This window comes from Bombina bombina, chromosome 7 (assembly GCF_027579735.1).
Source record: "Bombina bombina isolate aBomBom1 chromosome 7, aBomBom1.pri, whole genome shotgun sequence".
NCBI lineage: Eukaryota > Metazoa > Chordata > Amphibia > Anura > Bombinatoridae > Bombina > Bombina bombina.
Genome location: NC_069505.1, coordinates 288,702,788 through 288,716,922, shown reverse-complemented (window position 1 = coordinate 288,716,922; position 14,135 = coordinate 288,702,788). Strand labels below are relative to the sequence as shown.

Sequence of the window (14,135 nt, the reverse complement as noted above, 5' to 3'; positions counted from 1 at the left end):
TATGCTGTTTACCTTCATTATCATAGAATGTTCTACCTCTTAGCATATTGTCACAAACAGAGCATTTTCTACACTTAAAATTTCCCTCTTGGTTTTTATATTTTGATAGCCACATTTCATCTTTTTCATCCTTATATAGACTGCTTACCAGTCTAACTTTTACATTTGGGGCCCTTCTAGCTGTTGTACTAGGTCTTGTCCCTCCCTACCATCTTTGCTATAGCTGGGTCTAAAGTGTGACATCACGGCAGACATTGCTTTACTTACTACGCTGAGAGATTCGTTGCTTCTTTGCGGACCAGAGAACCACTGAAACACCTGGATCTGGGGAGTATGTATTGCAGTTATGGTATTTTACTGAAGGGTTATGCTTAAGGACTGAGCTGCTTTGCTTTACTAACCACACTGACAGAGGCGTTACTTGCTGGACTAAGCTTTATTTTGCATAATTAACTCATCATTAAAGGTCTTTAAAGGGCCATTCTTACTTATGCATAAGTAAAAAGTGGTACAGTACAACTCCAAAAATCCAGACCCCGGAAATCCGGACAACCCGAGAATCCGGACTCCGGCGCGATCACAACTTCCGGGTGTTGGTTTCTCAAAGCGCATGCAAATTTCAGTGCGGGTGCGGCAAAAAGTGAAATCTGAGCTCCACAACTACATGACCGGTATCTGTGCAGGTATTTAGCATCTTTACACTGCACAGTACCGGTATACAGTACTGTACCACCAATGTCTCCTAAAGTGGATAAACAGAAGCGTAGGAGAAACACTCTAAAATTGAGTGACAAACTTGAAATCATCAAAAAACTTGAATCAGGGGTTAGTGTTTCTGTTCTAATGGAAACATATGACATTGGAAAGTCTACCATTTATGATATAAAAAAATGCCAAAAATAAAATTCTACAGTTTACAGCCTCATCTGAGCCTTACAACAAAATTGCAGAAAGAAAAAGTTTACATAAGCCAAAGTTTGAAAATCTTGATAAGGTTTTGCATGAATGGTTTTTGATTAAACGATCAGAAGGTATGGCAATTTCTGGGCCAATGCTTATCACCAAAGCAAAATCTTTTAAGGAGCAAATGAACATTGATTCTGAATGTAACTTTAGCAGTGGGTGGCTTAGGAATTTTAAAATGCGTCATGGTATTAGACAGCTAAATGTTGTTGGAGAAAGGCAGTCAGCTGATATACATGCTGCAGCAGATTATAGTGCAACATTTGAAAAAATTGTCATTGACTATGATCTCACACCTGATCAAATTTACAATGCAGATGAAACAGGTGTTTTCTGGAAATGTCTGCCCACTAAAACTCTGGCTGGAAACCAAGAACGAAATGCTAAAGGTTTTAAGATGAATAAAGAAAGACTTACTGTCCTCACCTGTGCTAATGCTTCTGGACAGCATAAAATCAAGCTTCTGGTGATTGGCAAATATAAGCGCCCACGGGCATTTAAAGGAGTTTTGCACCTCCCTGTGACTTATAAAGCTCAAAAAAATGCTTGGATGGACAAAGACATTTTTCAAGATTGGTTTGTTAATGATTTTATTCCATCAGTCCGCCAGAACCTAACAAATTTGGGAAAACCTGCTAACACAAAGTGCTTGCTGCTTCTTGACAACTGTAGGGCTCACCCCCATGAATCAAAATTAGTGTCTGATTGTGGAAATATTTTTGCATCTTACTTGCCACCAAATGTTACATCACTAATTCAGCCCATGGACCAAGGAGTCATTAGGAACTTCAAATGCCATTATAAAAATGACTTTATGATGAAAATGTTAAACAAGGATGTTGATTCTATAGAATTTCAACGTAGCTTTACAATAAAAGATGCAGTGTTTTCTCTTGTAACTGCATGGAACACAGTCAAGCCTGTAACTCTTTTAAGAGCTTGGCGAAAGTTATGGCCAAATGTGATGCATGGAGAGCTAGAGTGTGAGGAAAATGAAGATATTGAAGTGTTCCTTGTAGAGCAGAGAGCATCTGAAGTGAATGAACTCATGCAATCTGTCAAATTAGCCCAGGAAGACAACCCTCTATGCAAACTTAATGAAGAGGACCTAGAAGAGTGGATATGCATTGAAGATGATGTTGAGATTGCAGCCACTTTTACTGATCAAGAAATCATTGACAGCATCACAAATCCAGATCAGACAGAGGAGCACACTTCTGAAAAATCTGATGAAGAAGATGACAGACTTGAAACTGAAAAGGTATCTTGGGCTACTGCTGAAAAATGCATGGAAACCATTGTGAAATTTGTCGAACAAAACCATAGCTTTACACTCCAAGACGTCATGCAAGTGCACATGGTGCAAAATAATTTTATCACAAAGAAATTACAAAGTCGCAGACAATGTGACATACGAAGATATTTACAGAAAACAACAGAAGCATCTGCCATCCAAACTACCAATCAACTGCAGCAGCAAACACTCACAACACTCAATCCACAAACAGATCACCTTGCACAGCAGGAAGAAGAAAACATGTCATATGCAGGTACAGTACTGTACTTTATTTTAATACTGTAAAAATGAAACGCCTTACACAGTGCAGTATTTACTAAAAAAACATCTATTTTTATCTTTTAAAACAGAGGAAACATCTGCTAATAGCCATCCTGCATCGCAGAAGCTCAGTTCACAAGCGGATCACCAGGTGTAGCAGGTGTTAGCATTCGGTGAACAAGCAGTTCAGCATGTACCGAAGAAATACCTGTAACAGAAAGGAATGTACATATGCATGTGTACAGTACTGTACTCTATTCTAGGCAATCTGTTCATTATTTAGTTACTGCATTAAAAAAATTAAAAAAAATTAACACATCTCCTTTATTATTTACAAGGTACTGTATTTTAGCATTGATGTCTGAGAATCCGGAAAATCCAAAAATACAGACTGGACAAATCCCCAAGCAGTCCGGATTTTTGGAGTTGTACTGTATTGGGATACGGAGGGAAATTGAATGAATCACTTAACTCTGGAGCATAACAGACAGGGAGCTCCCAGATAAATTAAGGGTACCCTTCTAATGTAGTCCTGTGGACTTGAAGTGACTTTTATTGCTTGTGACTTAGTGTTATTAGTAGGAATACAATTAGACTGTGTTGCATATCGCTAGTATTGTCCTGATTTAACTAATTATTTTCCTCTAGGTATGTGCCAGATAAGGGTATACTGGATTGCCCTGTGTAGGGGTGGGTACTTCTGAGTGATTCTCCCTCTCTACGGGAGTCAATTCTCCTTTTTTTCTTCTGTATTTAATGAAATTATACCTCTGTGCATCACTCATCGGCTACAACTTATAATTACAGGTGAGCATTAACCAGGATTTTTTATTTCTTCTGGTGCCAGTTTTGTATTATATATTACATATATATATTTTGTGTGTGTATATGTGTGTGTATATGTATGTGTGTGTATGTATGTGTGTGTGTGCATATATGTGTGTGTGTTTATATGTGTGTGTATGTATGTGTGTGTGTTTATATGTGTGTGTGCGTGTATTCTGGTGCCAGTTTTGTATTATATATTACATATATATATTTTGTGTGTGTATATGTGTGTGTATATGTATGTGTGTGTATGTATGTGTGTGTGTGTATATATGTGTGTGTGTTTATATGTGTGTGTATATGTATGTATATATATATATATGTGTGTGTGTGTGTGTGTATATATGTGTGTGTGTGTGTGTGTATATATGTGTGTGTGTTTATATGTGTGTGTATATGTATGTGTGTGTATGTATGTGTGTATGTTTATATATATATATATATATACAGATCTGCTCCTTAGTTTACATACCCTGGCAGAATTTATGATTTCTTGGCCATTTTTCAGAGAATATGAATGATAACACAAAAACTTTTCTTTCACTCATGGTTAGTGTTTGGCTGAAGCCATTTATTATCAATCAACTGTGTTTACTCTTTTTAAATCATAATGACAACAGAAACTACCCAAATAACCCTGATCAAAAATTTACATACCCTGGTGATTTTGGCCTGATAACATGCACACAAGTTGACACAAAGGGGTTTGAATGGCTATTAAAGGTAACCATCCTCACCTGTGATCTCTTTGTTTGTAATTTGTGTGTGTGTATAAAAGATCAAAGCAGAACCCTGGATGAGGAAATGGAAGGAAGGGTTGTATGACCCCAACAGGAAGAGAACAAGGGGTGAAGGTGAGGACAAGGGGGCTGGGCTAAGAAGAGGAGTATAGGCACAACACAGGAAGTGACAGGCACATTTGCTAACAGGAGCTAAACGGTGGAAGCTGAATTTGAAAGTGAATTTGGCTTTGCTTACCAGTATGGAGGCTCTGTTATCTAACCTGATGGCGGTAGCCAAGGAGAAGGGTGCTGACTGGATCAGAGAGAGACTGGCAGCAGCAGCAGCAGGCGAGGCAGGCACTGGAGGTGGGGAGACGCCTGGTTCCAAGGAAACAGCTTCCAGGAGCAGTGTACGGCCGACCAGGAGGTCGAGGCCTCCAGAGAGACTGAGCCCTGCGGTGGGCACCGGCAAGAGGGGGAAGGCAAGTGGCGGGCCCCAGGCGTGTGAGCTGAATGGAGGACAGCCGGGAGCAGGAGCGGTACCCACGGCCAGGCCCAGGCCGGGCTTGAGGCCTCAGGAAGCGGAGACGAGGAGGAGCACGGCCCGGCGGTCGCAGCCGGGGCCTCAGGTGCAGAGGAGGAGAGGAAGATCGGCTGTAGGATGCCAGGAAGCGGAGCGGCGGGAAACAGGACCCGGTGTAACGGCCAGAGAGGGCCTGCGTCGTGGAGCAGTGGTGCCGGATGACGTCACGGCCCGGCCGCAACCGGGCCCAGGAGCTGAGAAGGACAGGCGGAGGAGCGGCAGGACGGGAGAGCGAAGGACAGGTAAGGCGGGCTTGGCTGAGGGGCCGGCGATTCAGAAGATGGCGGGAATGGAGGTAAAGGGGGGGCGGAGGCCCATACAGGGAAGGCGGGGGGTGAGAGGGGGGGCTGACGCCAGCGGCGATATGTGAGCTGCAGAGGCAGCAGGGTGTGAGGGAGAGGCCTGCGGTGGCAGGCGATGGGAAACAGGCAGGGGAGAGCAGGTCCAGGGAGAAGGGTAAGGTTCATCGCGGCATGGGAGGGAGGTGCATTATGTGGTAAAGGGAAAAGGGGCTGAGGAGGCGCAGGTGCAGATAAACCTGTTAGCCTGTGAGCAAGTGGGTATGTCGGCTGAGCGGGTAGGGGGGTCGGCCACAGGGTAAAAGCAGGTAGGATGAGGGAGGACGATGTGGAGGGGCCCCAGTTAAGGAGGTGTAGCCGGTGGAGGGGCAGGTTACAGCAGTATTCAGGCAGGGTTGGACACGGGCTTATGGGGGGGGGGATCAGGAACCTCCTGGTGCGGCTGGTTTATTCCTGGGGGGCCACAAGACGTATAGGCAGGGAACGGGTCATCTGTGTTGGGGGGAGCAGAACAGGGGGACCTTGGGGGGCAGCTGGGAAGGGGACAAAGGGGGGGGGCTAGTGAAAAGGAGGACCAAAGGTAAAAGGGGGGGAGGGAGTTACGGGGCAGCATGGAGTGGGTCAGGGGGATGAAGTAAAAAAAAAAAAAATATATATATATAGGGGTAAGGAAGAAAGTTGAAAGTGAGGTTAGTTAGGTATGGGCATAGGAAGGAGGGGGGTCGGGGGGGGATAGGAGGTGGGATGAATGGGGAGAGGGATTACAGTTGGGAAACAAGAGGGGGGGGGGCTTGGGGAGCAGGGGAGGGGGATAATGGGAAATGGGGTAATTATTGATGGTTTGTTTGTTTTGCAGAGGTCGGGGCCAGTACAGCCAGGGTGGAGGAGGCGGAAGAAGCCTGCAGGGAGGCGGAGAGTTTGGAGGATCTGGAGCTGTGGACGGAGCCACCACTGGAATTAGAGGCCAGTGGTGACTTTGATGAGGATGAAGACCCACTGGAGGGGACGTCAGCGGGAGCAGGAACGGCTGGCCAGGTAGGGGGCATGGATGCCCTGGCGCAGCTTTTGCAATTGTTGACCCCACAACGGGGAGGTGAAAGGGGGGACAGCAGGGAAGGGAGGGGGAGGATGGAGAGGGGGGATGACTTGATTGGTTCCTCTTCCTCGCAGGCAACAGTTTCCGGACGTGGAACGGGTAGGGTTCACACCCCCCCGAGGAGACGGGAGTCCCCCAGAGGGAGGAGAAGGTCTAGGTCACCACGAAGCAGGGGACCTGGAGGGATGGAGACGGAATCGCCAACTTGGGCCAGAGTGGATAGATCCAGAGAAAGGAGCAGATACGGCAGGGGGAGATCCCCTGCTAGGAGAGGTCCGGCAAGGCGCCTTCTGGGGACTGGCAGGGAGGACGAGAGCAGGAGACCTAGGGCCTCTAGCCGGCAAGTGGACCACAGGCCTATTGCGGCGGAAAGGGAAGGAGGAAGGAGTGAAGTGCCGGCAGCTGCGGCTCGGGCAGCAGGTGAGTCGGCTGTGCAGCCAAGCAGGGTGACTGACGGAGTGACTGGGGAGAGAGAGGTTTTGCTGGCAAGTTTGAAGGGGCTAATCGCAACATTGGAAAAAACAGGAGGGGAGGGTTCGCCAGCAACGGCGTGGGTACAGCCTGGAGGAGAGAGGTAGCAGGAGCGCAGGCAGGAGGGAGTACGGCAGCGGCTGTGCCTACAGGGGTCAGTGGTGAAACACTGAAGGTTCCTGAGGACGCACTGAGGAGGCCGTGTCTTTGTTCTGTGGGGCCGTTGGGGATACACCTAACCAGTGAGATGAAGGAGAGGATTTGGAAGAGGGAGTTCTTGGAGATTTTGTCACTTCTGCCATTGGATCAGATGCTGGAGGTAAAAGAGGACGACAAGGAGAAAGGGAAGAAGGAGGAGGAAGAGAGGAAGAAGAGATGGAGGAAACTACCCAAAACTTTTGGTAATTGGTCGAGGGCTTTCTGTATCCTAGCTAGCGTGATGGGGGAGAAATTTCCAGAACACGGGTCGTCGTTGTTTTGCTACTACGACGAGATTTCAAACGCGTATCGGACATATGGTGGGATGGCGTGGTGGCGGTACGACGAACGTTTTAGGCAGAAAATGGCGGTGAGACCTGAGATGCGTTGGGATGATAGGGACATGGGGATCTGGTTGGAGATCATGACCCCCCTTAGAGGAGGGCAGTCCTTTCGGTCAGCAGGCCACGGAAGCGGTAGCGGGGGTGGATCAGGTAGCACATCGACGGTTATCCGGAAGGGCCTCTGCTTCCAGTTCAATGAGGGTCAATGCCGTTTCGGGGCGTCGTGCAAATACAAGCACGAATGTTCAGGGTGTGGAGGTATCCATTCTCTCGCCAAGTGCTTCAAGAAAGCGAGGCAGGGAGGAAAGCCCAGCGAGGTGGGTAGTACGGGCACGGACCCCAGTGATGGTAGGAAGGATGGTCCCGTGGCTAAAGGAGTACGCCAATAGACGGGGGTGTTCGGCGGACGCCGAACTACTATTAACGGGATTTAGTTCAGGCTTTATTATCCCGTTCAAGGAACAGGAGTTAGACCCTCAGCCCCGGTCTAACTTAAAGTAACTTAAAGTCGGCAAGGGAGTTTCCGAAGGTGGTGAGGGAAAAATTGTACAAAGAGGTGGCCCTGGGCAGGATGGCGGGGCCGTTTGAGAGCCCACCTTTGCAGGGTTTGCGGATTTCTCCGCTGGGGGTGGTGCCAAAAAAGGGGGTGGGTCAGTTCCGGATGATCCATCACCTTTCTCACCCGAAAGGATTATCAGTCAATGATGGAATTGATCCGGAATTGGTGTCAGTGAACTATGCGTCATTTGACAGGGCGGTTGCCCTGGTCCGGAAAGCGGGCAAAGGGGCATTGCTGGCTAAGGCGGATGTGGAATCAGCCTTCAGGCTGTTACCAGTGCACCCCAGGTGTCACCACCTACTGGGGTGTTATTTCGAGAGTTCCTTTTTCGTGGACCTGTGTCTCCCCATGGGCTGTTCCATCTCTTGTGCGTACTTTGAAAAGTTCAGTTCTTTTGTGGAATGGGTGGTCAGGCAGAAAGCGGGAATAGCTTCAATTGTCCATTATTTGGCCGACTTCCTATTTGTAGGGGCGGCCGGATCGGGAGCCTGTGAGCGTTTGGTGCAGGTTTTCGGGGAGGTGGCCCGCGATTTTGGGATACCGGTGGCGGCTGACAAGTCGGAGGGTCCGGTAACGTCCCTTAGTTTCCTGGGTATCCAGTTAGACTCGGATCGGATGGAGTGCAGGCTTCCGGAGGATAAGGTGGCGGACCTGAGGAACCTACTGGGGGAGGCAATGTCTGCAAGAAAGGTGACGTTACGGCAGCTGCAGTCGTTGCTGGGGAAGTTGAACTTTGCCTGCCGGATCATCCCGATCAGCAGGGCCTTCTGCCGGCGTTTGTCATTGGCAACGGCCGGGGTGTCCGAGCCGAAGCATCACATAAGAATGACGAGAGAGATGAAGGAGGACTTGAGGGTATGGCTTACCTTCTTGGACGAATTCAACGGGAACCTTATTATTCAAGAGATAGGGTGGTCAGACGAGGCCCTAGGTTTGTACACGGATGCGTCAGGGGCTCAGGGGTTCGGGGCTTATTTACAGGGCAGGTGGTGCGCGGACAAGTGGCTGGACAGTTGGGCAGAATCGGGTCTTACTAAGAACCTTACTTTCCTGGAATTCTTTCCGCTGGTAGTAGCTTTGAGGGTGTGGTCACACGTATTGAGGGACAAAAGAGTTACGTTTCATTCGGACAATATGGGGGTGGTAGTGGCTATTAACAGATTGACGGCGAATTCCCCCCCCCGGTGGTGAGGTTGCTGAGAGCGTTTGTGCTGGAATGTCTGTGAAATAATATATCTTTCAGAGCTGTCCATGTTCCGGGCAAGATGAATGTGATTGCTGACGCTTTGTCCCGTTTCCAGTGGGACCGGTTCTTTGCAGCAGCACCAGAGGCAGACGAGGAAGGGGTGCCCTGCCCGATGGACCTGTGGAGTTTGGGCAGGGTGTGATCGACTTGGTGTGAGGATCTTTGGCGGAGACCACGTGGAGGGCGTACGCCCGGGTGTGGAAACTGTGGAGGGGGTTGAAGGATGGCCAGCATGTGTGGGACACGGAGGGTAGCCAACTGCAAGTATTGCTGACCTGGGTGAAAAGGTGGGGGGAAGAGAGGCTGTCGCCTTCAGAAATACGGAAAAGGTTGGCGGCTTTAGCCTTTTGGTTCCAATTGGTGGGCATGGAGGACCTGACGAAGGTTTTTGTGGTACGCATGGCAGTGAGGGGTTTGTGCAGGGGACGGAGGAGACAGGACGGGAGGAGACCAGTGACGTTTGCGATACTGGAAAGGGTGGTGAGTTGTTTGAAGGGCTTGTGCTTTTCGGAAGGGGAAGAAAGTTTGTTCAGAGCAGCTTTTGTGTTAGCATTTTTTGGAGCATTCAGGGTGTCTGAGTTGGTGGGCCGGAATCGGAGGGATACAGGGGGCCTCCAAGGGGGGGAGGTCATTGTGAGGGATAGGAAGGTGGAAGTGTGGCTGAGGAGGTCTAAGACGGACCAAGCGGGAAAGGGTTGCTTGATAAGCTTGAGGGAGATAGGGGGGAGATGTTGCCCGGTGGCCGCAACGAGAGATTACCTTGGTTTGCGCCCCAAAAGGAATTGGTTGTCTAGGTACCAATTCATTGCAGTGTTCAGGAAGGCATTGAAGAGGCTGGGAATTGGGGGGCTGGATTTTGGGTCACATTCTTTCAGAATAGGGGCGGCGACAGAGGCTGCAGGGTTAGGGTTGGATGTAGGAGTAATCAAAAGAATTGGGCGGTGGAGATCAGAGAGGTTCAAGGGGTACGTTAGACCGGGGCTGAGGGTGTAAGTTGGGGGTGCGGCAGCTGATACGGCTCTATTTGTTTTGACAGGTCCGGTGAGGTGCTGGGTGATCGGGCATTCATACATCCATTGGGCCAGGAAGGCTGCCGCAGTGAAGGACAATGGTTTACAGCTGGGACTGGACAGGGAGAAGGTGGAGATAAGGTGGCTGGGGATCAGGGGTATGAAATGGGGCCAGTTAGTTTTGAAAGTTGTGGAATTTGCAAGATTGTTTTCTACCCCTCAAATTTTGGTGATACATGTAGGAGGGAATGACTTGGGGTTCATGTCACAAAGAGACTTGGTGGAGGACATGAAAAAGGGGATAGACCGGATATGCCAGCTTTTCCCCGGGGTGGTTATTGTATGGTCTGAGATTGAGAGTCAGTTGGTGTGGAGGTCAGCTTGGGATTTGGGGAGGTTGGAGGCTTCCAGACAGAAGATCAATAGAATGGTGAGTGGGCATGTGAGACGGTGCAGAGGTGTGAGTTTGAGGCATGTGGAATTTGAGGGTGAATCAGGGAGATGTTTCTACCTGAAGGATGGGATACACCTCAATGAGGTGGGGTTACATCTCTTTAATTACACTTTAAAGGAGGGGATTGAGAAGGCCTTAGCTCTGGTTGGCGGTTCTCACCTTTTGGGTGAGAGGTGGCGGGGTGCTTGCCCTGTTTGGTAGAGGCTTACGCCTATTATGAAGTGGTTGGACTTCCTGTTGCAGTAACAGGGGTCGGTTTAATGGTGATTGCCCCTCCCTTGGGTTGGGCGGGGCTTGCAAGTGGACAAGTGGGGGCAAGCACTGTGGTTGTTGTTAAGTTATGGTTATTTATGTTTATTTATGTTTATTTACTCTGTTAATAAATGAGCTGCGGCCTTTAAATCCCAACAAACATGTGTGGTGTGTTTTGTAATTGAGGTGGGCGGCAACTTGACTATGTGGGGTCAAGCAGAACCCTGGATGAGGAAATGGAAGGAAGGGTTGTATGACCCCAACAGGAAGAGAACAAGGGGTGAAGGTGAGGACAAGGGGGCTGGGCTAAGAAGAGGAGTATAGGCACAACACAGGAAGTGACAGGCACATTTGCTAACAGGAGCTAAACGGTGGAAGCTGAATTTCCCACCCTCCCTCCCTAATAATGGATGTTACAAGATGTCGCAGCATGGCGGGGTGCTTGCCCTGTTTGGTAGAGGCTTACGCCTATTATGAAGCGGTTGGACTTCCTGTTGCAGTAACAGGGGTCGGTTTAATGGTGATTGCCCCTCCCTAGGGTTGGGCGGGGCTTGCAAGTGGACAAGTGGGGGCAAGCACTGTGGTTGTTGTTAAGTTATGGTTATTTATGTTTATTTATGTTTATTTACTCTGTTAATAAATGAGCTGCGGCCTTTAAATCCCAACAAACGTGTGTGGTGTGTTTTGTAATTGAGGTGGGTGGCAACTTGACTATGTGGGGTCATGAGTTTCTGGACTCCTGACAGACCCTTGCATTTTTCATCCAGTGCAGCACTGACTATTCTGGATTCTGAGTCATGGGGAAAGCAAAATAATTGTCAAAGGATCTGTGGGAAAAGGTAGTTGAACTGTATAAAACAGGAAAGGGATATAAAAAGATATCCAAGGAATTGAGAATGCAAATCAGGAGTTTTCAACTCTAATCAAGAAGTGGAAAATGAGGGGTTCTGTTGAAACCAAACCAGGGTCAGGTAGGCCAACTAAAATTTCAGTCACAACTGCCAGAAAAATTGTTCAGGATGCAAAGACAAACCCACAAAAAAACTTCAGGTGAAATACAGGACTCTCTGGAAACATGTGGTGTGGCTGTTTCAAGATGCACAATAAGTAGGCACTTTAAGAAAGATAGTCTGCATAGTCGAGTCGCCAAAAGAAAGCCATTACTATGCAAATGCCACAAAGTATCCTGCTTACAATACGCCAAACAGCACAGAGACAAGCCTCAAACCTTCTGGCACAAAGTAATTTGGAGTGATGAGACCAAAATTGAGCTTTTTGGTTACAACCATAAACGCTACATTTGGAGAGGAGTCAACAAGGCCTATGATGAAAGGTACACCATTTCTACTGTGAAACACAGAGGTGGATCACTGATGTTTTTGGGATGTGTGAGTTACAAAGGCACAGGAAATTTGGTCAGAATTGATGGCAAGATGAATGCAGTATGTTATCAAACAGAACCCCTCTTTTTCCACTTCTTGATTAGAGTTTGAACACTGCTGATTTGCATTCTCAATTCCTTGGATATCTTTGTATATCCCTTTCCTGTTTTATACAGTTCAACTACTTTTTCCCGCAGATCCTTTGACAATTCTTTTGCTTTCCCCATGACTCAGAATCCAGAAACGTCAATGCAGCACTGGATGAAAGAGGCAAGGTTCTGTCAGAAGTCCAGAAACTCATTGACTTTTTATACACACACACTAATTACAAGCTAACAGATCACCGGTGAGGATGGGTACCTTTAATAGCCATTCAAACCCCTTTGTGTCAACTTGTGTGCATGTTATCAGGTCAAAATCACCAGGGTATGTAAACTTATAAGCATAAATTAACCAATAAACACACAAACACCATCTTTGGGAGAAAGACAACAATAAACTCTTTAATCACGACTAATATGCCAATATTAGGCAACTCTTTAATTAATAAACATTACAACTTGTATCAAGTTCGATAAACTGGTGGCGGCATCTAAACTCTAACTTAACCCCTACTGCCAGATGACCAGGGCCCCCTTTCGGTATCTGCAGCAAGGCACGGGATGCACACGCTCAATGGCAGAGAGAGAGAGTTGGAATTTTTGGAGCTCTTCGGCCTATGATTTGTAGGGGGGAGTAACCCCTAGTTTGGTACCTAGTGGGCGTCGCCTCCCCATCTTAGGACATCACTCTTCTCTCTCACTGCCCGCTCTCAGGGCCCTTGCCGACCGCCACAATAGGAATCAATTACTTTCTCTTGCCACCACCTAACTGACTAAGCTCTATAGAACTAAATATAAATTCTTACAACACATCTTTTTTTTTTTTTAGTTAAAAATGTTTTTTTTAACTTAAAGACTTCAAACTTCCTTAATAAGTTATGACATGTCTATAAAATCTTATTATTATTATTTTTTTTATATATATCTATTAACAGTGCTTTCCTGTCCGCAAGGAAAATGTCTAACCCAACATCCGCCAGGTGTACACCATCAGGGTGATAAAGAGCCTTGTTGTTGGCCATTATGGAATCATGCGTTATGACAAAGCCACCTAATGCCGTGACTGCTCTTCCCACCTCTCTATTGACCTTTTTCCTCATGTTGTACATTGCCCTTTGTGTTTCACTATATATCTCCAACTGAGGCCTCGCTTCCATTGAGTCGTAATTCAGTTTGCGTGCACTCGCAAACCGATAAATATGCTGTCGGAAGCAATATCGTTTATCGACTGTTTCCAATGGCGCGTTATACCTCGATATCGGCAGCCGGACTTCGGCTGCCGAAAAGATCTTCGCGTCCCATAGAAAGTAATAGAAGCCGTTAATCGATAAATTATACCAGGTTTCCAATGAAAGCGCTAACCGTTAATACATTGTCGGAGGCTGTCGATACATTGAGATATATTACCCCCAGCTCAACTAGGTGTAAAAGAGGAAAATTGTGCTTTTTGAGACCTATTTTCTATTGAAATTATAAAACTTGCAAATAATGCAAGTGTTTTAATGTAGAAATAAATTGTTATAAGTAATATTTATTGTTGTCTCATGTATAGAAATAGTTGAACTTATATTCTAATAGAAATATCAGTATATATTTAAATATAATAATATATGCAAGAACATATCTACAGAATGCAAACTAGACCTATGCCTAGGGCAGCAATAAATATTACTTATATTTATGAAGCGTTAAATATAATTATATTAGAAAATAGTATTTGATTATTAAAAATATGGATAAGTGTTTTTTTATTTTTCTTGAGAGGCGATCACAGGTAAGAAGCACGGACGTTAAACGTAAATTCTATAGCGTAAGGTCGGGTTACCTTAGCAACTAATTGATTTTCAAGAAATCCGACGTCAGATGGAAGCGTTAACACAACGTTAATTTACAGCTACACGAAAAGAGCGACTGCGCGCAACACGCTAATCTTTTCAATGGAAACCTGGTACTAAAATGCAGCCGTAAATTACTTTTAGCTGTCGGCCGCTTCGGTAGCTTACGGCTCCATTTTTAACGACTCAATGGAAGCGAGGCCATAATCGTGCAACCACATTGGACCATCCTAT

General features: G+C 46.7%; 1 protein-coding gene across 1 annotated transcript; it reads left to right on the top strand.

The window, feature by feature from the left end:
• Positions 1–735: 735 nt before the first annotated feature.
• On the top strand, positions 736–2,678 carry LOC128636341 (jerky protein homolog). The gene is given in 3 exon segments (XM_053689369.1): positions 736–891; positions 893–2,513; positions 2,611–2,678. Coding segments are annotated over 3 exon segments (1,845 nt in total).
• The last annotated feature ends 11,457 nt before the right edge of the window (positions 2,679–14,135 follow it).